This window comes from Zootermopsis nevadensis, unplaced genomic scaffold (assembly GCF_977971745.1).
Source record: "Zootermopsis nevadensis isolate Lab colony 2312 unplaced genomic scaffold, Znev_1.0 Znev_ptg000003l, whole genome shotgun sequence".
NCBI classification, from domain to species: Eukaryota; Metazoa; Arthropoda; class Insecta; order Blattodea; family Termopsidae; genus Zootermopsis; species Zootermopsis nevadensis.
Window position 1 is genome coordinate 14,994,351 of NW_028259135.1, and position 22,721 is coordinate 15,017,071.

At 40.7% G+C, this 22,721-nt stretch overlaps 1 protein-coding gene across 9 annotated transcripts in view; it reads right to left on the reverse strand.

Moving 5' to 3' along the window:
* The window catches only part of hpo (serine/threonine-protein kinase hippo), a 34,089-nt gene that overhangs the window by 7,504 nt on the left and 3,864 nt on the right, over positions 1-22,721 (reverse strand). For 2 of the 9 annotated variants that reach the window (XM_087342651.1, XM_087342644.1), the window contains exons 1-7: positions 19,251-19,463; positions 6,840-7,182; positions 5,814-5,894; positions 3,336-3,516; positions 1,690-1,917; positions 1,111-1,429; positions 615-748 (exon numbers count right to left, since the gene is read on the reverse strand). In XM_087342651.1, the coding sequence (XP_087198777.1) occupies positions 615-748; positions 1,111-1,429; positions 1,690-1,917; positions 3,336-3,516; positions 5,814-5,894; positions 6,840-6,964 (1,068 nt within the window). In that variant the 5' untranslated portion in view covers positions 6,965-7,182; positions 19,251-19,463. Of the gene's footprint in view, positions 1-614; positions 749-1,110; positions 1,430-1,689; positions 1,918-3,335; positions 3,517-5,813; positions 5,895-6,839; positions 7,250-15,842; positions 15,864-19,129; positions 19,146-19,250; positions 19,464-22,721 lie in introns of those variants that run through there. The other 7 variants (XM_087342650.1, XM_087342648.1, XM_087342646.1 and 4 more) reach the window with 7 other exon arrangements.

The window sequence follows — 22,721 nt, forward strand, 5'->3', positions numbered from 1 at the left end:
CAAAACTGAGCAGATTACAACCAGTAGAGATGATGTTCTTATGCAGCATTTAAAAAATTAGAAAGATGGGATAATGTTTGAAACCAGAAACGCTGTACGGAAAGTGTGTCAAATTGCTTATGTTACGCGTGGGGAACACGAAGCTTTTCGAGGGCATCAAAAATGAAGACATCCTTCAGAGGTAGGTGGAAAGGTGATGTGAAAGAAGATATATAAAAGATAGCAGGGTAAGAGTGGCCACAGATGTGAGGAATAATTATAGGAAGACAGAAAAAGAGTGGACAAGGCTACGTCATCAGATGAACCAACCTGGTTGAAACACCAATGGATAATGACATCAGAACCAATGACCGATACCACAGTATACTTAATCGTTAACATTTTATTTCTCTTCCGATGTGAAAATATATTATAGCAGAGATATAAAGGATACTCAGCAAAAATATGTAGAAAGATTCTGTTTTGTAATAAATGTAAACGGCCAGTCAGGCCAAACATAAACAAGGATGGTGACAATGATGATAAACTATTAAGTGAAATTAGCTATGGATGAGCAAGTAATATTCTTTGGAATCATCTCATTCACACACATGAACTGATAACAGTCTACTCACTGATTCCTCGGCGTGGTTCTGTTTGGCACCAGCTGCCGCCGAGGTGGCAGCATTACTGCGATAACTTTGGTTCTCCCGGATCTCACGTGCTTCAGCTATCATCTGTCCCAGAATGTTCGGTTGCTTCGCATTACCTACACGACAGATAAAGATTCCATTAATTGATTCCTGGCAGAGAGACACCAAAAATTATCTTCATTACTCGGTTCAGATCAGCTCTATGGCCTACCCAATCCAATCGGTACCAAGGGCTCTTTCTCCACGGATACTTTTCTAACTGAAATTCGTAAGTTAAATGGAATAGGCAGCTTGAACTGAAACAGCAAACAGTCTAATACCAGTTACCCAAAATAACAAAACAGCAGTAATGATGGATATCCCAGAACCAAGCAAACATAAGAATGTTCATGTGTCTGTACTCATAACGGTAAGATAATTTACAGCTTACTGTAAAAACAGTATACAACATGCTAACCCACAACTCAAAATACCTAACCTATAAATTCATGATGGAGAAGTTCGCTAGCTGTTGCCCTCTCCTCAGGATTCTTGACTAAACATCGACTAACAAAGTCAATGAATTCAGGTGACCACTGATCGGGTTCTCGAAATGAAGGCGGAGGTTTTGTGGGGATCATGAAGATAGCCCTCATGGGATGGATATCACCATATGGAGGTTTGCCTTCAGCCATTTCCAGAGCCGTTATGCCAAGGCTCCAGATGTCTGCAACGCAGTCATATCCGATCTCCTGGATAACTTCTGGTGCCATCCAGAATGGTGTTCCTATGACCGTGTTCCTCTTTGCCATTGTATCCTACAATACATATAAAAAATGTTTTTGATTTCCAAACTTCTACCAAAATATTTTAAAAGATTACAAGAATGTTTACTGCATCCAGCCAGTACGAAATCCTAGCTCTGGAGAATCATTTAGGTAAAGTAAAAATCAACAGAGACATTGCACAGTCACTTTACAACATTTTAATTGCACATGTGTAAAACTGCAGAGTACAAGACAAATACAGTGTTATGGGGAAAAAATGTGGCTGTACTGTACCACCACATCTCACCTACCGTGAGCTGCCCAGCAACACCAAAGTCTGCCAGCTTTGCATGACCTTCAGTGTTGAGCAGGATGTTGCCAGCCTTTATGTCTCTATGGATTTTTCTCCGCAAGTGCAAGTATTCGAGTCCCTTGAGTGTGTCACACAATATTGTTGCAATCTCGTCCTCTGTGAGCGTCTTCTTCCGCAACCTCATGATGTCAGACACTGAGCCAGCACCACAGTACTCCATAACAATCTGAAATATAACATTCAAACTTTAAGTTACTTGTACGATTTGAGGTTTACACAGCGGTGAGTTTGAAGATTTCCGTCTTCTGGGTTGTTGCGCTGTGTAGTCTGGTCGATGTTAACCAACGTTTCAGAGGTCATACTGCCTCCGTCATCAGGGCGATGAGTATGAAGATTTCCGTCTTCTGGGTTGTTGCGCTGTGTAGTCTGGTCGATGTTAACCAACGTTTCAGAGGTCATACTGCCTCCGTCATCAGGGCGATGAGTATGAAGATTTCTGTCTTCTGGGTTGTTGCGCTGTGTAGTCTGGTCGATGTTAACCAACGTTTCAGAGGTCATACTGCCTCCGTCATCAGGGCGATGAGTATGAAGATTTCCGTCTTCTGGGTTGTTGCGCTGTGTAGTCTGGTCGATGTTTACCAACGTTTCAGAGGTCATACTGCCTCCGTCATCAGGGCGATGAGTATGAAGATTTCCGTCTTCTGGGTTGTTGCGCTGTGTAGTCTGGTCGATGTTAACCAACGTTTCAGAGGTCATACTGCCTCCGTCATCAGGGCGATGAGTATGAAGATTTCCGTCTTCTGGGTTGTTGCGCTGTGTAGTCTGGTCGATGTTTACCAACGTTTCAGAGGTCATACTGCCTCCGTCATCAGGGCGATGAGTATGAAGATTTCCGTCTTCTGGGTTGTTGCGCTGTGTAGTATGGTAGATTAATCGCCCTGATGACGGAGGCAGTATGACCCCTGAAACGTTCGTTAACATCGACCACACTACACAGCGCAACAACCCAGGCATTTTAATATGCACTGTCTGAAAATAGGAAGACTATTTGGAGCAGCAAATCTCTTTGGACATAACGAAAGCAGTTACAAGAAGTGAAATGTAGCATGAGGAAACGAGAATTTCAAGAATTTTGTGCAAATTGGTCGTGCTTTGTGGAGTCTTTGACGGTGTCTTCCATGTGTAGGTGATAAATGTGACAAAACAGATGCCTGGCACAACAGGACAAATGGGAGTAAGGCAGAGCCACTACTTGGTGTGGGGTACAAGACAGCATAGTTCAATGACGTATGGGGTGATGTTACAGGAAAGAACCGGAGAACAGCGGACTAACCCACAGAGGCAGTTTCTAATATGGGTGCCATGACAGAATCTGATTCATTTTCAGAGAGTGGGTTTGCGTGCAGTCAAATTCACATATACGTTAAGAGATAGGACAACTATACAAAATATTTTCTTTACTTTGTGTGTGTGTTTTTCTTTTATTCGGCAGAGAAATATCTCTCGTTCAACACCTCTTTTAAACAGCCTGACAATTCTTGTGTTCACTGTAACTCTATCCTTGGCAGTAAAAGGGTTCATGGCAATACAAACGAAAACAAAAACTTAATTTCACTGTGACATTTCCACTGTTTCTCAACATACCCAGAGGTCAGTGTTCTTGAAGTAACTGCCATAGTATTTGACTACCCAGGGACTGTCACACTGCTGCATAATGGAGATTTCCTTGATGATCTCCTGGAGGTCTGTGTCCACAGGCACCTGTTTGATGGCCAACACCTGCCCTGACTCCTTGTGCAGTGCCTTGTAAACACTGCCATAGGACCTGCAACAAAACACAAATGTCCACCATTTGCAGCTTGCTTTCCTTATTTTATGGTATCACTGTGTAATGGTACCTGCACCTTGTCGTGGTGGTGGGGCTTGAGTACCTCAGTGACCCCAAGAGCTACTGGTAGGGTCTCCCTAGCCAGATTGGTCGAGGGGCAGAGGTCAGACTAAGACAGGTACCCTGGTCCTCCAGGTTGGGGGTTGGTCGCAAGGCTAACAACCTTGCACAGTAAAAAGGAAGATGATTCGAAACCTCGATCAAAGCCTCGGACAGACGGACCTAACAGAGGACCGAATGGAAGAGGAGAATTGAGGAGGCCATGGACTGAATACAGATCAGAGAGCCATAGAAGAAGAAGAAGAAGAAGATTGTGTACATGTTAGTGTCCATCCTTCCGATACATTCTTAACAAAGTGATGAATTTTCACAAAACTTGGTACGAAAATCATGCCACAAGAAACCAACCCATGCTTGCTCTCTTTAATTTCTTGCCATCAATAATACCAATATAACTGTTATAAAAGTTTCTGAGGCAGCATCTACACTGGCGCTGTTAACTGTAAGGTGACAGAAAAGAGATATTATGTATGCGATAAGAGGGGCAGGGGGTATTTTTATGAATCTGAGTCATAATTATTTTGAAACCACTATACAGAGCATCTGAAATTAATGAAACTTATGAACTTAAGTTAAAATAAACAAGTTTATTCTGACATTCAATCTTAATAATTTATTTATTTTTAGTAAGAAATTTAAATTCTTTATTTTCAGGTGCTTTTTAAGAAAAAAGGAACCCACACAATTCACCATTGCATAATACCAGAAACAATGATTGATTCTAAATAACATTTTAATACAGATGCTCCAAAACACATATGCAGTTTCAATTGTGTGACATTTGAAAACATGTACGTATTGTGTTTACACGAGGCACACAGACAAAAAAATCCCACCATTAGAATAAAACTTAAGAGTGCTTTTTTTGTAATATTTATTAAGAAGTTGGTAACTATATTTGAGAATCACTGTGGCTGCACTTGAGAAAGTGTGATTTAGTGCTACGAACTAATAATACCACTGCCAACAAGAGATCAATGAACTAGACCACAAGCAGACATGGACAGCTTCAGCAATGAGCTGGAATTCATTACAACTAATTGAGTGTATGACACATGAACACTTTGACAGCTGTTGGTTACGATAGCATACACCAATCTTCCAAATAACCAAACTAAAGAAACAACGGTACTTTAAATATATCTCTTAACGAAAACGTTGTTCCTGCCCACAATCAAACCTTGGTCATTTAGCCCATAACCAGTCACTATTCTGACTGAACCACGGAGACACAATGAACAAATCTGGACGAAAGTGAGATACGGTTGCCTACTTTAATATAGATCCTCAACCAAGACCGTTGAATAGTTATGGAGATGAAACATGCGATGACACACCCTCTCGGTTATGCGTTCAGTTCGTACAAAGTGCATAAATAAAACTTTTATGAACACAATTATCAACCACGTATTCAGTAAACTACGCCAGACCAAGCTGAATGATTCCTCGAATAAAGAGGGCGTCATAAGAACATTTGTGGTAATGCCTTCCTCTTATCATCGAACTCTTCTCCAACCGTCTCTGTCGTCGTATTCCTGTTTCCGATATTCTTATCGCTGTCCACGTCATAACCTCCTGCCTTCCATCACAACTCCATATTTCAGTTACACTAACACCCCGTTCTTGAAGTCTCTGAAGCATTGTAGGCCTCAGAAACCTCCAGTTGTTTCGGGACCCGCTGATTATGATCAAACATGGTTTGTCTGTGCAGTCATTTTGATTTTCGTTCAGTTTGGTTTATTTTATGTATCACGTTATTTAAGTACCTATTTGAGAAATCACGTGTACATTTAGAGAGCCACTCGACAGATTCTGATGAAACTTCATTTTCGAGAAGTTACTTATGGAATACATCACTGGGTGGGCAGTACCTCACGTATCCGTAATAAAACTTGCACATTACATCGCATTAAACAATTTTTTTAACTAATCTCCCTGATTTAAAGAAAATTCATAACTATAATAATAATAATAATAATTCGAAAACGTTAAGTTCTTCACACATTTGAACGGCCCACACAAAATACCAAAACAGAACAAATGGACGCCGTACAATTATGCCCCGAGCGGGATTCGATCTCGAGATCCCAGTGATCGAGCAGTTCATACCCGAAATCTAAAGATTTTATGCAGTTTAAAACTTTTACACTCTTAATATGGGAACACTCACTCACCCTTCTCCGAGTTTGCAGATGATGTCGAACACCTCCTCTGGCTGCCGAGTTAAGCTCTCTTCTGAGAGTTTCTTCAGCTCACTGAAAACAACAAAGCAACTTCACCTTGACAACTCAGTAAAAGGACCAACATAACTTCTGTAACCATATATATTTTAGTCTAAGTTCCGGGCTGAGACGTCATATTGTATAACCGCGTTTCAGCCAGGAACCAACCCCTCCTGCACATACGAACGCCATATGCTGTTTCTACGCACATCAAATACGAACTGGCGAATAATATGAAATCCGTGGTATAATAACAACATGTCTGTCAATCTGTTAAAAACAGTTTCTCATACTATTTTTGCGGGCAAAACTTTGCTTTAGTGAGTATCACTCATTTGCAAATACGGAAAGCGACTTTATGACATCAGTGGCCGTCAATCACATGCCCGGGGATACAAAGGCGCCCGCGAGAACTTTTCGTAAGCTTCTGAGGGAGAATTTCAGTCAACGCTTACTCATTTCGTATATTTGAGATTGCATTAAAATATGAAGAAAAAAAAATTCTTACGTACGCCAAAAGTATTAACGGTCGTAAAACGCAGTGCCTTAAACGCGCACAGTTCTTTTATTATATAAAAACATATGGCGCTCGCTTTAAATTTAAATACCCTCCTAACACCCCCCCCCAAAAAAAAAAAACGTGGATTATCCTCTCAGTGTAGACATAAGAATCCAGAAACGGAAAGAGTATAATGAAGATGGCTGTCATCTGGGTTGTTGCACAGTGTAGTCCGGTAGAAGTTTGCCGAACGTTTCAAAGGTGCCTGCTGCCACCATCATCAGGGCGACGATTATAAATTTCTGCCAGACTACACGGCGTAACAGCACAGGAGAACAATTTTCATAATGCCGCAGTAAGATCCTCAAATCTCACTTGCAAAATATGTCTTCATACAAAACCATACTGCTTAAAAGTTTAATGTTATGTACACTTGTCTGTGAGATGTTGAAGGTCTAAACGTGCAGACACAAACATACCCTTTGTCCTGTTCCTGCTCGATCACACTCATTCTTTTCTCACGTCTGTCCTTACAAGTGTTGCAGTGTATTGTAGGCACCATTGGGGCAAAAACCCCTCCATTCTTAAACACCAGAGTGTCCATCTCTTTACTAAATCCAGCACATTTTCACTCCCATTTCAACACTTAAAAGGTCACATCGAAACATAAAACTTGGCAAATATCCACAAATTTATTCAATTTTCAACGCAATATTTGTTTTTATTACGAAACGACAAGGAATTTCTTCGCTGACGTTCCAGTATTTCATAACGAAGACCATCCAACACAACCACGTATACTTAGACGGCGTTATCACTTCACTGTTTTAGATTAGGAAACAATAATGAACAGTTGGCATCAGCATCAGATTTCTATCTTGTTTACATCCTAAAACACATAACACTTATCTAGCGAAAGGTTTCACGCTATCTTGTACCAACTTTCAACACAAGTTCCCTACACAAGTGACTTTTATTTAACAAAGGTTTTAAACTGCTCAGCTTATTTAACGAAGAATGGCGGTGTAACTGATATCTTAAAATAAGCCACGACTGCCGTCTTCAACATGAAGGCAGTCGTACTGATTATTTTATAATATTAAGCAAGTATGTCGATTTGTCTGGACAGACACGTCAGGAAACGAACAGCATTAGCGCTCGTATTTCCTCTAGATTTAATTCGTGGATAACTTTTATTTCTACACGCCTATTACAAATTGTGTAAAACAAGCCGGGCGGAGAGGAAAATACTTCCAATGCAAAATTTAATCAAAATCGGTGTTTGAGCTATATGACACAGCATAAAAATAAATGTTATTTTAATTATCTCAAAAACCGTAAGACTTATTAAAAAGCGTGTTGGCAATAATACGTTATCATTTCTCTCTACAACGTCTGTTCGAAACATTTTTAGCTTACATAAATATCTATCGATTTACGTCTTGGTTTTGAATTTATTCTTCATTTCCAAATAATGCTATTCCGGATATTCAAACTCTCAATCACTTTAATTACCTCTATTAAATGCCATAATTAAAATAATTAAAGTTAGTTTCATTTCCATGTGTTTCGGTGCACTACAAACATGCCCCAGTGCTGATGCATGACGAGGACGGTCACCCATCATCATCATCATCAACAACAACAACTTACTAAGAACGTCTAGAATTATCTATGACACATGGGACATATCTTTATTATATTTAATTAAGTGTTCGGGAATAATTTTTCGATGAATTCACAGACTTGTAGATAAGACGCATTCCTCGATTTCGCCTATCAACACAATCTAAAATATCGGTATTAAAGTCCACCATAACATATAGAATTATTACATCTCAAGACTGAGAACTCTAAAATATTTCTCTCATACAAACAAAAGCAGAAACGTGGCGTACAACCGTCAGTGTGTGTGTCCAAATGGCGAAAATCTGGCAAACTAGACCTTTCTATACAACGCCTACACAAAACATACCTCTCTGTTGAAAATGTGATCTTGAAAATCTGACCCCATCAGAGACGACAACGGGCCTACTACTCTTCACATTTCGCTAAATATTACGCATATAAATCAGCTTCAACGAAAACACTAAGGCATTAATGATATCTATATTTTACGTACCAGTTTCTTTTCTGGACGAGTTGTTTCTCAGAAATTTGGAATGGTTGCTTTACATCAAATACAGATTAAAGATAAAACGTAAACTAGGTCCCCAGTGTGTATTCATTTAATGCACATCATGAGAAGAATGTGTACAAAATTCCTAAGATAGAAAGGAAGAGAGAGAGTGAGAGAGAGAGAGAGAGAGAGAGACGGGGGGCAAAGACGCACACAACGGTAAAAGTATGCTAAAACATAAAAGGAGGCAGGGAGATACAGCAAATTTACTAGTGTCATGTGTCATCCGGACTCTTGCATCTGTCGCGGGCCTGAGGTGATGGTTCTACGCGGTTCGCACAAACGAACGCCAGTGTTCTAGTGCAACGACCCAACACAAAGCAGACAAGTTACATTTTTACGTACACTATTAAGATTCTACCAATTACTATCGTATTACTCATCACTGCCCTTGAGTTGCAATATACGAAAATATGCGTCTCACTGCCAAAGGCTCTAATTCTGTGACCTCCCCGGTGTGGCCTTCATGCTAGAAACAGATGGAAGCACTGTCTGAGAGGCCAAAACTAATAAATGCTGGAAGAATAGGACAATGAAGATTTCTGTCGTCTGGGTTGTTGCGCCGTGTAGTATGGTCGGTGTTTACCAACGTTTCAGAGGTCATACTGCCTCCGTCATCAGGGAAGACAGGAATCTTCATCGCCCTGATGATGGAGGCAGTATGACCTCTGAAACGTCGGTAAACATCTACCAGACTACACAGCGCAACAACCCAGAAGACAGAAATCTTCATACTCATCGCCCTGATGACGGAGGCAGTATGACCTCTGAAACGTTGGTAAACATCGACCAGACTACACGGCGCAACAACCCAGAAGACATAAATCTTCATACTCATCGCTCTGAAAACCTCAAATCATACGAATGGGACGATTTCTATGCACAGGGGACAAAAACGTATAATTATGGAACAACTTTTACTTTCATAACAAGTTATACGCGTCTCAGTTTTCACTGAGACTGTGCAGAAAATAGTTTACGAGTCGTAATTACAATGACTTTATATTATATGCACCCAAGGAGGAGTAATTTCAAAATGCACGCCCTACAAACTTCCGGTAGGCCGTTACTATTTACGCCAAAATAAACGATAAATATTGAAAAATGCTTTGCAACATTATCCACACCATCGACTTGAATCGATCACGCTTGCATCATGCGACGTGAGACTTCAGGAACTCCAGACGGCCGTCTTTTTAGACATTGCGTCGTGTATCGCGGGGTAGTATTTGACCGAAGTTTACGAACTGCTCGCTGCCTCCATCATCAGGGCAATGATTAAGCGCAACTCAGAAGACACTCACCACCGACGCAACCTAAAATCTCACTTATACAAAAGCAGCCACCATCACAGAAACACATGACTAAATAGTATAATTATGTCACAATTCCTGCGAGCATCTCTATGTCAGTGGAAGTGTCTCAAGATCAATAGGAGTCTTATTTCTGTCCAGATCTTACTCTTTTCTTTGGGCTACCATTAGCAGCTGTTTCACCTATTCATCATACAGTACGCGTGTTCTCACCTCGGACGATTCACAAGGCAGTTCGTTCAGCTTCCGCTACTCAGATCAGCCTGCTCCAGCGACCTATTGGAGCTATTCCAAAAAAGACTGCACGCGGCATATTGAGTCTGACCGGCACCTAGCGCCTCGTCACTAGGGCAAACGAGATTAATACCGGTACTGTAAGGACTCTCTGGGATTTTAAAACCTTGCATACCGTGCAATGTATTGGCATATAAAATCATGCATACAAACAAAACTGTTTATAAGATGACATAGTTGCGTCATATTGTGAAATTATATATTTAATTAATTAATCTTGTCCGTCTAATCACGCACATATATAGAACAACTTCAAATATATTAAAATGGAATCTGGAAGTGAACATCACTATTAACTGATAACCACAAAAAAGTTGCATATAAGAAATTATGATTAAGTTTTAAGTTTATACAATTGTAATTTTATACACCTGAAGATGGTTCATCTAAGAACCGAAACATGTAGCGAGAAAGTGATGCTCTAAATGTAAAATCGAATGTTTCGACTAAGTGTCTTGTCAAAGTGTAAACAGTTTTGTTTGTATGCATGATTTTATATTTCTTGGATTTTGATATTCTCACAGCGGTGATAATGTCTGCGCTATCTTTTAAAATACCGTGTGACTTGTTGGTAGATACTAATGTACATCCTCTATCTTCAGGGTTGAACTGACTTTTTATACGGCAGGCCCGAGAAATATGGAAAATGCAAACAATGTTTTGGTCGAAAAACTTAAGTGGAATAGAACACTTGGAAAACGTAGGTGTATACAGGAGTATAATACTAAAATGTATCTTAACGAAATGGAGCGGACGGCTGTGGGCTCGATTCCTAAATTTATAACTAACTCCATTTGGCAGAGTCATTTAGAAGCCAGCAGTTCAGCTTGTCAAGAAATTTTAAGCCTTTTTATGGAAGACGACGGTCCATTATCATATTCACAAAAGCCCACCACTCAGATGACGACTTAAATCAAAATAGATTGCACATCTGAAGGTACGCCGGAGGCTTTGGTTTAAATATCCGCCCGGAAATCGTCTATACAGCCTGACCATTTTCGCGGGTTACTTAAATACGTAATGGTAAATTCCGGGATACCGTTTTGAAACCTTTTCTTTACATAATGCCTGCCCAGTTAATCATTTACAGTGTCATTCATTATAATTGGATGCTATATAAACTATGCCCTTGAAAAACCATCGTTAAATAAAGCAAGATTATTATATACAGGTCTATGCTTGACGAGAAAGTTATCCGAGGGTGCTGCCCTGTTCCATTCACAAACAAAAAATAAGTTTACAGTATAATATGCCTCGCGTATGGCATCGTTCCAATGGTTTTATAAAAACTCTCTTTAAAAATAAACTCACAGACTCAGCACGTCTGTGGAAGGTATAGCTGTCGCCGAGTAACGAAAATCACTTCAAGTTTACGGATTAAGGAAATCTAAACCATGACTTATTACAACAGTGAAAGTCATTCTAAAATTATCAATACCTTCCACTTAATTCAGGAACAGACTACGACCATCTAATCGTCTTTGACTACTGATAAATCGCGGTGCATAAAATTAACGCATTCATCAATGTCAAGGGACCAATAAACATAGGAATCGAATAGATCTTAATTATCTTCAAAATGTCTCCTCGTAAAAAATCCTACTTACACGTCGAAAAACACAGGATCCACTTATCTATAAAATACATCTTAAACATTACGTTATACAATGCACATTAGACGCTAGACGTTGTTTCTTTAGGAAATAAATATAAATAAAATATTGTTAAACCCCATATTTTTCTAAATGAATACCACTCTCTTCCAACACAAAGTTGTAAAATGTACTATTAGCATATCAAAAGTTAGGACTTCAATAATGGAGCTTAATATCAATACAAACATTTGAACAGAAAAAAACAAACAAACACGTTAAGATCTATACTCAATTCAAAGACCCTTTGTACAGTCATAAAAGTGTTAACATTTTTAAAGAACAGCCACAAATTCTAAGACCAAGATCTAAAAAAACAACCAGGAATTTAACTATATTAACCCCCTTTAGAACAAAACTACAACTGACTATTACAAAATGTTACCACAGGGTGGTAAGGTTTAACACGTATTTTACTAAAACTTTTAAACTAGTTTCCACAGGATGAATTTTTGCATTTCTTTACACAGAAGAAAATGACACTCTTATCAATCAGAGTTACATGGCAGGCATTCTTATTCTAATAAAAACCCTCTATTTCCAAATACATATCTCAACAGTATTTAAAACCTTTCTAAAACACCATTTATTCTTTTGTCAACTGAAATTACAAGAACACCTGATAACATTGATTTATTATTACATTACATTATTAGAATTTTTAATCCAGACAAGCCTGCCCCAACTATACATAAAATTCTAGTAACTAACGCACGATCCACAAACAAAAACACGGAAGAAACTGATTTAAGGTATCATTATCTCTTCATTTGTCTGGAAATAACTGAGGAAAACGACGAAAAACTTCTGTTAGGCCGAGACTCTTGGGTTCATATACGGAAAAACATAGGAAAAACTACAGCTGAAAAGGGTGTGAAGATCAGAAACAAGAGACTGTCTTTTAAACTTAGTCACGAACCTTCCGATTCCATAAAAGCAAATATCATCTTTACCAGCTGCAAAACTGTAAATTTCTCAAGGAAAAATCTACCGCTGAATCAATAAACTATGTTGTTACGTTGTGGCACACACGTCCACGTGTGCTCTTGGCTCTGGCCGCTTCACAATGTGAACGTATGTATCCACATTTATAAGTGAGAACTTTGTCTCTGACGACAGTAAAGTTGGCGATGGACCCACATCTTAATGTTGGACAAGAACCACAGTGGGTCTTCATGCTTAGAACTGAGGGAAGGCGAAGACATTCAAACACATCGCAAAGGATTCGGATGGACTCGAAACCGAGACCTTCTGCATTGTAAGCCAATTGTTCTACCAGTAAATCATAAGCCTACAATTGACTAACGCTATGGATTTCAACTTGGGAGGTGACCTCTTCGAATTTTATACGGGCTACAGAGGGTTATTAGTAATTTTGTTCGGTATCAATATTTAGAGCTGAATGCCGGGGCAGTTGTCTGAAACAGGCCACGACAGTCTCTTTCAAAATCCTTACCTGTTTACCATAATCGTTTTCGCATTTAACTCGAATCTATACAGTTGGAACACCGTCGTTAAATAACCTGACAATGAAGATGAAAGTGGGAATCAAAGCCTCATAAGCAGCACACAAAGATGGACGGGAATGTAGCACGACTGGAGAGATCATAATTTATATTTCTTTATTGTTTACTTGAAAACGCTATCAATAGTTCGGATTACACAGCGTCGAGAGAAATGATAAATGCATACAAAATTTTAGTCGGTAAACCTGAACGGAAGCGACGACTTTGGAGACACGGACTTAAATGGAAGGATAACATTAATGTGGATCTTAAGGAAATAAGGCCTAGAGTGTGACTGGATTAATTTGACTGAGATACGGTCCAGTTGCGGGCTCTTATGAATGTGGTAATAAATATATGTTATATAAATGCGACGAATATTTTGACCTGCTCGGGAGCTATCATCTTTTCAAGTATTCTGCTCCATGAAATCGGTTATTTTCAAAATTTGTTCGGCACAAACTACCGCTGATACGACAAAAGCAGTCACCTTACGGATACGTACCAGACAAGTCAACCGTGTGTACGCATGCGTGATAGAACAAGACGGACGAGACCCTGTAAGATAACAGGGCACATGCCATAAGGTCGTCGACCAGAAGCGTTCCTGTGTGCTCAGTACCAGACAAAATGAGGCCGACAGGCTGTACAAAAAGTTCTGACTCTATAACGCAAACCATATGCAGATTCGCAGTTTTTCTGTCTTTTGGGTTGTGAAGACTGAAGAAATACATTCCTCCGAAACGTTGCTAACTTTATGTAGTCACAACCCGCAAGACAATATTCGACATCTTGACCGTTGAATTAGAAGAAACAACCTGGGAGATCTAGGAATATATGGCTGTGCAGATATGCATCGAAATGAACACGACAGCTGAGAATTTCTTGGACAGCTGACCAGTTCTCAATTGCTGAAGGCAGGTCCTGTGCCAAGGGCACATGACGTAAATCGAAAAATCAAAATGACATCCGAGTAGAAAGGATAATAATTTGACACACCTGGTCGGACCCGTTCTGTGCGTCTGGTAGCCAGTTACGCCATCACCGTTAACAAAGCGAATTGCTAACAAGACGGAAGGAAGGCAATGAATCACTAAAAGCCCACACACAACCGTCAACCGTCTGCGTCAATGTCCCTGTGAGAAATAGTTTTCAATTGCTCACACCAAGGAGCAGAACGAAGGAACAGCGTTTCGACTGACTTGTAAGTAATCAGGGCATGTTCGGTTAGAGTTCCGTTCGAGCACCGGACATCCTAACAACCTTTCCCCAGTCCTCGCATGCGAATTAAGAGACTGAATCACTCTTACCTTATTTAACAACGCTTTTCAGCTCCAATGGCTATGTCAATGTCGAATGGTAGGCAAAATATTGTTCTGAGGAATGAGCTAATCCCATGCCTGCCACGATCTCCTGACATTACGCAGGTAGAATTATTCTCTGGATTTATGTAAGAACGATTATTTTCTTAGAATATTTAACAGCATTTTTCAACTGTGTACGTCACATCGCGCAGCAAGGCTGAATTACTGCGATCGAGGGAATGGAAATGACATGAATGTAAACCATCGCCTGTAGGACTATAAAACAGGGCGTCGGGCCCGAGACCCGAGAGGCATGACACGGATAAAGCAACCTGGACGTAGAACTGGCCCTCTCAAATACAACCACCACAGGGATTGAGGATTCGGCCTATTCATTGACGGCATTGTGTATTTAAACAAGAAAGATTTTACTTCAGTGATAAAACCTCTTATCAGTGGCGTGAGTTCAGAGCAGACGCGGCTAATCGGTCGAGCAACTCTAGTGCCACTTACCCGCTGTCATACGTGAGCGATTAAGTGCGAGCGGTGCGAGTTGCGTGGGTGAAGCGGAAATATCAAACTGGCTGTTTGTGTGGCGCTGTCCTATGTGACAGCGAAGCGTTCGGCGGCCAAAGTCCAAGATCAAATATTTTGATATTTTCGCGCAGGTCGCTGCGCTGGCCAGTAAGGCGCATGCGCAGATAAGCTCTGACTGTGCAGTACAGGGAAGGCGCATGCGCAGGAAGACCGTGTGTGTGTCTCTCACGTAGGACACAACAAGCGATTCCCTTATGTCATATGACACCGCATGCTGCTTATGCAGCTCGCACTGCTCGCTTCTTATCGCTTACGTAGGACATTGCCTTATTCGCCGTAAGTCTTAACACACTTCACTTCCTTGGCTGGTTAAGAGCACAAATTATGTGAGTGTCCATCAATCTGTTAATTCTTCTTTCGTATGTCCATACCTAGTCATATACTGTTAAGTTTCCAAACTTCTATTTCGGATTATATATAAAAAACGACAGGTGCAAAGAGTGCCAGACGGCAGATGGCTCAAACAAGTGCTGGAGTGGATTCTACCATCAAGAAGAGAGCAAAATCGAGGGCTGGATGGGCGAAGACGATGCAATGACACAGACAGAAGTGGAAGAACGGTGAACGGGTGGAAAGGAATGGCGACTGGGAATCTGAAGATGTAAATGACGTTAATAAACAGATGCATATAGGCCTACCTGTGTACTGTGTTTCGTTTCTTGGTACCAACTAGATGCTATGTGAAGCTCCGAAACCAGATCTCACGTGTGAACTGTCAAAAGGCGAGATGAGAAACATTCCTACAGCATGACACTTACTGGCTTGTATTTGTCTTCACCCAGAAGCTTCCATTTCAAAAAAAAAAAAACTTCCACTGAAAGGTTGTGTGCGTTTGGTTCACTAGGGCATGACGAAGACTGTGACCACATCAACTTCAACTGATAAATACAGGCATTTCAATAACAAGCCCCGCCCCACATCTTGGAATAACAACGTGAAAAACGAATATTTAAGTTTTTGAAAATTATTTCTTGCTACGTACTGTCACCATCTTAGAAAATATGCAACAGATATTAATAGACGTTCCTCCATTACAGACAGTAAAATATTTATCCATGTTGTTCCGAGGTTCCTATGTTCACTTTTACAAGAGGAAAATCATTTCAGAAAATATTCGATTTAAGAGTTCATTACAGGATCATTTCAAATGCGAGTTATGTGTTACGGTGTGTATTTCCATAGACAACACAAACCAGCTTATAACGAAGTCTCGATGGACCTGAAACAAATCTGACGAGGCTTTCTCAAACAAGAGGAAAAAAGTTGTTTTTTTGTCCTCAACCCCTCCCCCCCAAGTTTTACCTGATGAAAAAAAGCAGAATACAGCTTTCGGAATGTCGTGTATTTTACAATTTTGTAATTTCGACGATGGACAGAGTCCAAAAGAACTTAACGAACCATAATCAGATACCTTTAAACTTCGACCATCCAGTGCCTTATTTAGACATCTTTCACAGCACTTCTAAAAATGTCACTAGGCTCCCGATGCAAATAACAAAACTGCACAATGCCAGAACAATTCGGCATACTTCATACATTACATCAGTCAGGTTTCAACATCTGGGTCTTGCACAACCATTTAACAACTCAACATCTAAGGTATAAACAATCCTCGAATTATAAACCCACACTTCAGTCAGTCTTTCACGATCGCCTGTAGCTCCTGGTGCGCCATTAAACAGTGGTATCGCTTGTTAGAATACTGTTCGCATAAAATGTCCCAAATGTCCCTCGCAATGGTGTGCCCCCCCCCCCCCCAATTCAAGGCATCCCACATCTTGTTTCAACAAAACCTCTACTACAAACAAGGTCCTTATCGGGCGTCGGTGTCAAGACGAGCCTCAGTGTACAAAATACAAATACAAGGAAAATAAGACTGTCACAACAAATTACCGACCTGCTGCATAACATTCAAGGTACCCATTCTTCCTACAAACTATTATCTTACTTCTTCGTTAAACAACGCTTTATCAATTACACAGGTCATACACATAGCGTTACGTAAGAGAATAAATGAGAATTATGAAATAGTCCTACTTTAACAAACGCCTTCCATTCCAGCATTTATCTAGAGAAGCTGAATAAAACCATAAGAAAACTCTCTAGCCAGTTTTGAAGCATCGCCCTGACGATGGAGGCAGCAAGGACAAATGAAATGTTGGTAAATCTTCACCAGACTACACGGCGCTGCAACCCAGATGACAACCATCTTCGTACTCACAGCCGTAAGAACCTCAAATCCCACTTAAGAAATCATTAAATATGGACAACCCTGGTGTGTACATAAATAGAAAAAAAAAGAAGAGCTTCCCTAATCTGAGAAGCCGGCGTGTCAACTGTTTCCCCACTTCCTACTTGTGTTCTGTTCTCCAATGATAACTTCTTAAAGGTCTCGTAGTCCCTCCCGGCGTCTTACGAGAACAACAAGTGGCCTTACAACAGGATACAGATGATTAAATTACGAGGGGCCGCGTGCGAAGTCTGTTTTATCCTCATCAAATTTTATTACAATGACTAAAACAAGGAAGACTGCTGGAACGCGTAGAATGCAAGATGATGAGTACTGTGCACAAACTATTGGTCGGAAAACCTCCTTGAGAAGCCGACCACGCACCACGAATTAGTTCCTCATTCACCAAATAAGAAACGTTTGTAGGATTTGAGGTTTTCACGGCGGCGAGCTTGCAAATGCCTGTCCTCTGGGCATTCGTGTTAAGTAACTAAGGAAAATCGTAAGAAAAAACAGCCAAGACACGAGGTAATCCTATGAGCCTCACCGAGTACCACCCGTATAAACAGCAACACAACCCTGCTTTACTCCCCGTCAGAAAACACACACATTATCCGTCATAAGAATACCTTCAAGACCAAAAAAAGACGGAAAACTGCAAAGAATGCATTTGGCAATTCCGTGTGTTTCGATTATTGTTTCACGAAACAAAATGGGAGGTCAAGTATGACGCACAAGCTATCATTTGGTCACCCCTGCTGTTTCTCTCAGGAAATGAAATGCGGATGAGATTTATCGGCTTGTTTAATATCCCACTGCGTCCGGAACATGTCATACGCGCTACAAATCACCAGCCGTCAAAAAAACCACACATCTGTACTAACCAATTCCGTCCCCGCGCCCTCAGACATATCGATGACAACAACCAGTTTCAACGACAAAATCGAAATCAGCGGCGAACAAGTGAGGGCACTGACAAAGAGAATTGTTAACTAACCATTAAGTAGCTATAAACATTACGTTTATCAACAGAAAGATGGCATTGGCGAGGTATGTAGAACGCATTCGAAAGACAAGAACTGTATAAGTTTTGGTCAAAACACAAGAGACAACTTGGAAGTTTTAGATCGGGGTGTGATGGTCTGGGTTGCATGCGACTCGCGATAGTGACAATGGCTAACATTTTTCGACTAGGTGAACGACTATCAGCGTCTCTCGGAGGTCTCTGCTCCATGGAGTTAGTCACGTAGATCCAAAAGTTGGTATGTGGCCAAAATATTTCGCATTTTTGCGAAAAAGTCCCTTTTCCTAGAAGTGGTAACCCTCGTCTAGTAAGAGATTCCTCAAAGACGCCAGAAGGCTCCCTCAGCACTCGGTACATTACAAACACCTTTGTTGTAACAGGTAAGCCCCCGGGCCACCTCGATTGTCCTATCACAATGTGGGCCAACGATATTCTCCAAAGAAGCCATCTTCCTTATTTATACCGAAAACTATCAGGATGGAACAGAGGAATATAATGAGTTTCCGCTTCCAATTTTAATGAATACGACTGTCTTCTGTTATGTTACGCCATGTGTGATGGAGACAGTAAGAACCTCTAAATCGTCGGTCAATTTCTAAAGAACTACACAGCGCAACATCCCAGAACCAGTCATCTTCAAACTCCCCGGCATAAACACCTAAAAATCTTACCTAATTTACATAAAATCGCAAATAACCAAAAGTGCAATCGAGTTGATTTAAACCAATGAAAAGAATTACGTTTATGAATAACAGTGATACATCAAGTTCCTAACACGTGAGTAATCCTTACAGTAATTAAGTTGACGCTTTGGTAAGGACATATGAATATGCCTGATTATTATTTTGTAACCTCGTAATGATTACTGATGCCAAACACATTCGGTAAAAAAAAGCACTATCTTCACTACTTCACAATCACAACAGCCAAAACACAACCGGCGACTACGAAGCGAGAGACTCTCGACTGAACGTCTGTCCGCGTTGGCACAACGCAATACAATGACTGCTTACGAGAAGAATGCACAGCCAAGCTGGATACATGCATAAGCGGGTTTAGTGCGTGTTCATACCCACGAGAACCTGGCGAATGTCTGACAACGCAGAGCAAACCTTCCGAGATCACACAATAAAAACATCTGCTTTCTGGGACACGAGAATAATCAACGTGATTCGACACTACTCGATACATTAAGATAAAATTCAGTATGGGGGGGGGGGGGGGGGGAAATAAAAAAGTGTCACCGATAATTTAATTTTTGTTCGTATGGGCCTTAAACATATCTTCTAAAGAAATGCCCATCGCAAATTCATACGTAAAGAACACGTGTTCTCAAAATGGCTACATAAATAACTCGTGGCACGATGCTGGAAAAATCTGCATGAGGAGCTGAATAATTTCTACTCTTTATCAAATATTATTAACATGATCAAATCAAGGAGGATGGGGTGGGAGGGGCATGTAGCGCGCATGGGGAGATGTGAAATGCGTAAAGCATTTTGGTGAACAGCCTGAAGGTTAGAGACGACTTGGAAGATCAAGGTGTATAAAAGACGGCAATATTAAAACATATCTTACGGAATAGGGTGAGGGGGTGGATTGGACTCATATGGCTCAGGATATGAACCTGATTTTAAAGAACAGCTCCTTATCTGGATCGTCATTAACGAGCTATACAGATCTTGTCCACAGACCTGGTTGTATGTCCGTTCCGTACACACTAATCCCACACTGACCAACTTCTGTAAAACTCGGAAATACTCGGAAGAGCTCCGGATCTTGGTTCTTAATTTCACATCACTAACATACCAACATGGAGGCGGTGCGAACATGCCAATTAAGAACAACTCCAGAGCCAATCACCGAAGTTGGTTACTTAAGACATGAATATGATATCTTAACATTTAAGATCTATATTACGTGGCCATTACTTCTGCGAGAACGTTTGTTTTATGATAAATTTGATAAAGGGTTTGGGTTCTCGCGGCGGTGAGTACTAATGTTGCCGTCTTCTCGGTTCTAGCGTCGTGTAGTCTTGTAGAAGTTTACCAACGTTTCTGAGGTCCCTGCTGCCTCCATAATCAATCAGGGAGTTTGTCGCAAAGCACATCAACTGAGACAGATATTAAATAATCCCACTAACTGTCCGTGTAGGCTTACAGTGCCAAATTTAATCGCAATCCGTTTAATAGTTTGGGATACAAAAATGCTGACATTATGCGTATGCACAAAATGTAAAGAACGCGTACAAATGATTACGTAATTACCTCAGCGACGTTCAATGCCACAAGTGGCTGACATTCGCATGCCAAGAAAACAAGGCAATGTGTAGTCCGCTTTATGCTATTGTAAAACTGCACTGCAAGATACGTAAGGTCAACGCCAACCCTGTTTGTGTGCATATATGGCTCGTAACCACGGCCACGGGGCAGAGTGGGCGAAAAATTGTGTTCGGCTGCAGACAAAATTGTACCAATGTCGCTTATTGCTTGCACGCACTAGAGTGTCTGACGCTGCATCAACTATTTCTGCTATTTATGAATAAAAACAACTGGCAGGATGGAGCTAACGGGAATAAAACCGCTCAAAACGTTAAAAATCTCGTTTGTTTTGGTTCATACAACTTGTAACTATGAGATAAAGGTAAAGTTGTCCCTGCACCCAAGCAAATTATGAAAGGATATCGAGGGCGTGGAAGTATAGTACCACATTTTCTAGACCTTGGCAGTGGAAGGTACTGAGAGGACAGACAGCTTGACGCTCCAACTGGTGGCGAAGAGAAAAATAGCCTGCCAGGAATCGAACCCAGTAACCAGTCGCCTGACTATGAATGCGTGAGAAACAACATTTTTTAAGAAATAAATGAGCGTATTCCACTGGCGAGAACCACTGTATTTAAATGCAAATATCTCGGCACAGCGCATGAGGAGAAAAGCGGAAGGCATTCTTAACCTCGGCACCAGACGAAGATGAGTAGTGAGACTCACGTTCCGGCCGCTATACCCCAGAGAAACATGGGTAGGAAGCATGTCTGAACCAGATGGGGAAGGAAAAACCTTTGCCCACACCGGGAATAGAACTGAGGTCGTCCAGTCCATAGCAAATCGCTCTACTGACACAAACATCAGAGATCAAATCGAGAACGGCAAGGAAGGAACCAAGGACCATCTGTCGTGTACGTTTCAGAATCAGCTCGACTTTGCACGCAGGCTGGACTGTGGAAGGCTGAAAATGAAACACAAAACAGTGTTCTCACGTGACGTAATTATCATGAGTCATGAACTAGTCGAGACAGTAAATAACATAAAAAGTGGAACGAAAGCGTTCAGAGTACAAAGGGGTAATGAAGAGGGGTTATAAAACAAAAGGGGCGACACCGAAAGTAAGGCAGGACTACGCCCTCATCCACTCTCATTACTCTTTAACAGATGTCACTGAACAAGTTGTGTGGTAACCCATCTCACTGCTCCGGGTTCGAGCACTGGCGTGGGTAACTATCCCAGTCTGCTTTTAGAGCGAAGCATGATCCTCCGAAGGAATGCCGATCATCGCCCTGATAATGGAGGCAGCAAGGTCCTCGGAAACTTTGGTAAACTGCTACCAGACTACGTGGCGCAACAGCCCAGAAGACAGTCATTAACACATTTTTCTAAACACGACCAAAAAAACATATGAAAAATGAAAATTCGTGTTTCAATCCACAAAACAGCGAGATTACACTTTCACTGTGACAATGCAAGGAATAGCTTGAGTTACTCCGTTCTTCTAAGAATGTATAAAATGCGTAAAACTGATCTTTCGGATTCTGTACCTTTTGCTAAAAGAAAAAATGTTTAATCTGCAAACAGTGTTCTTAAAAAGAACTGAAATTTAAAACAGTTTGTTAAAAGATACATAAGATGGACATATCGAACTTCGTGTTATCACACTGTTGTTATTCTAAACGCAATGTGTGTTAAAATGTAGTGGATTTTACTTTGCCCATAGATATTCAGTCTAAACTAAACACATCTCGACACTGCCAGAGAGCCAATTCTCTCTGCGTTTCTGCAGCAATCAAATTAGAACGGAAGCAGGACGGGAAATTAAACCGACTTCACGTATCTACAGCGTAAAGGCAGGTTCGGGGAATTTCGCTGTCTGTCAATATGAAAACAAAATTCTATTTCAAACGAAGCATTAACACGAAAACAGGCCAAATTCCAGTAGAATTCAACATTATTCAAAGGCATGTTGAAATATCTCGAAATCTGCACGCAATAA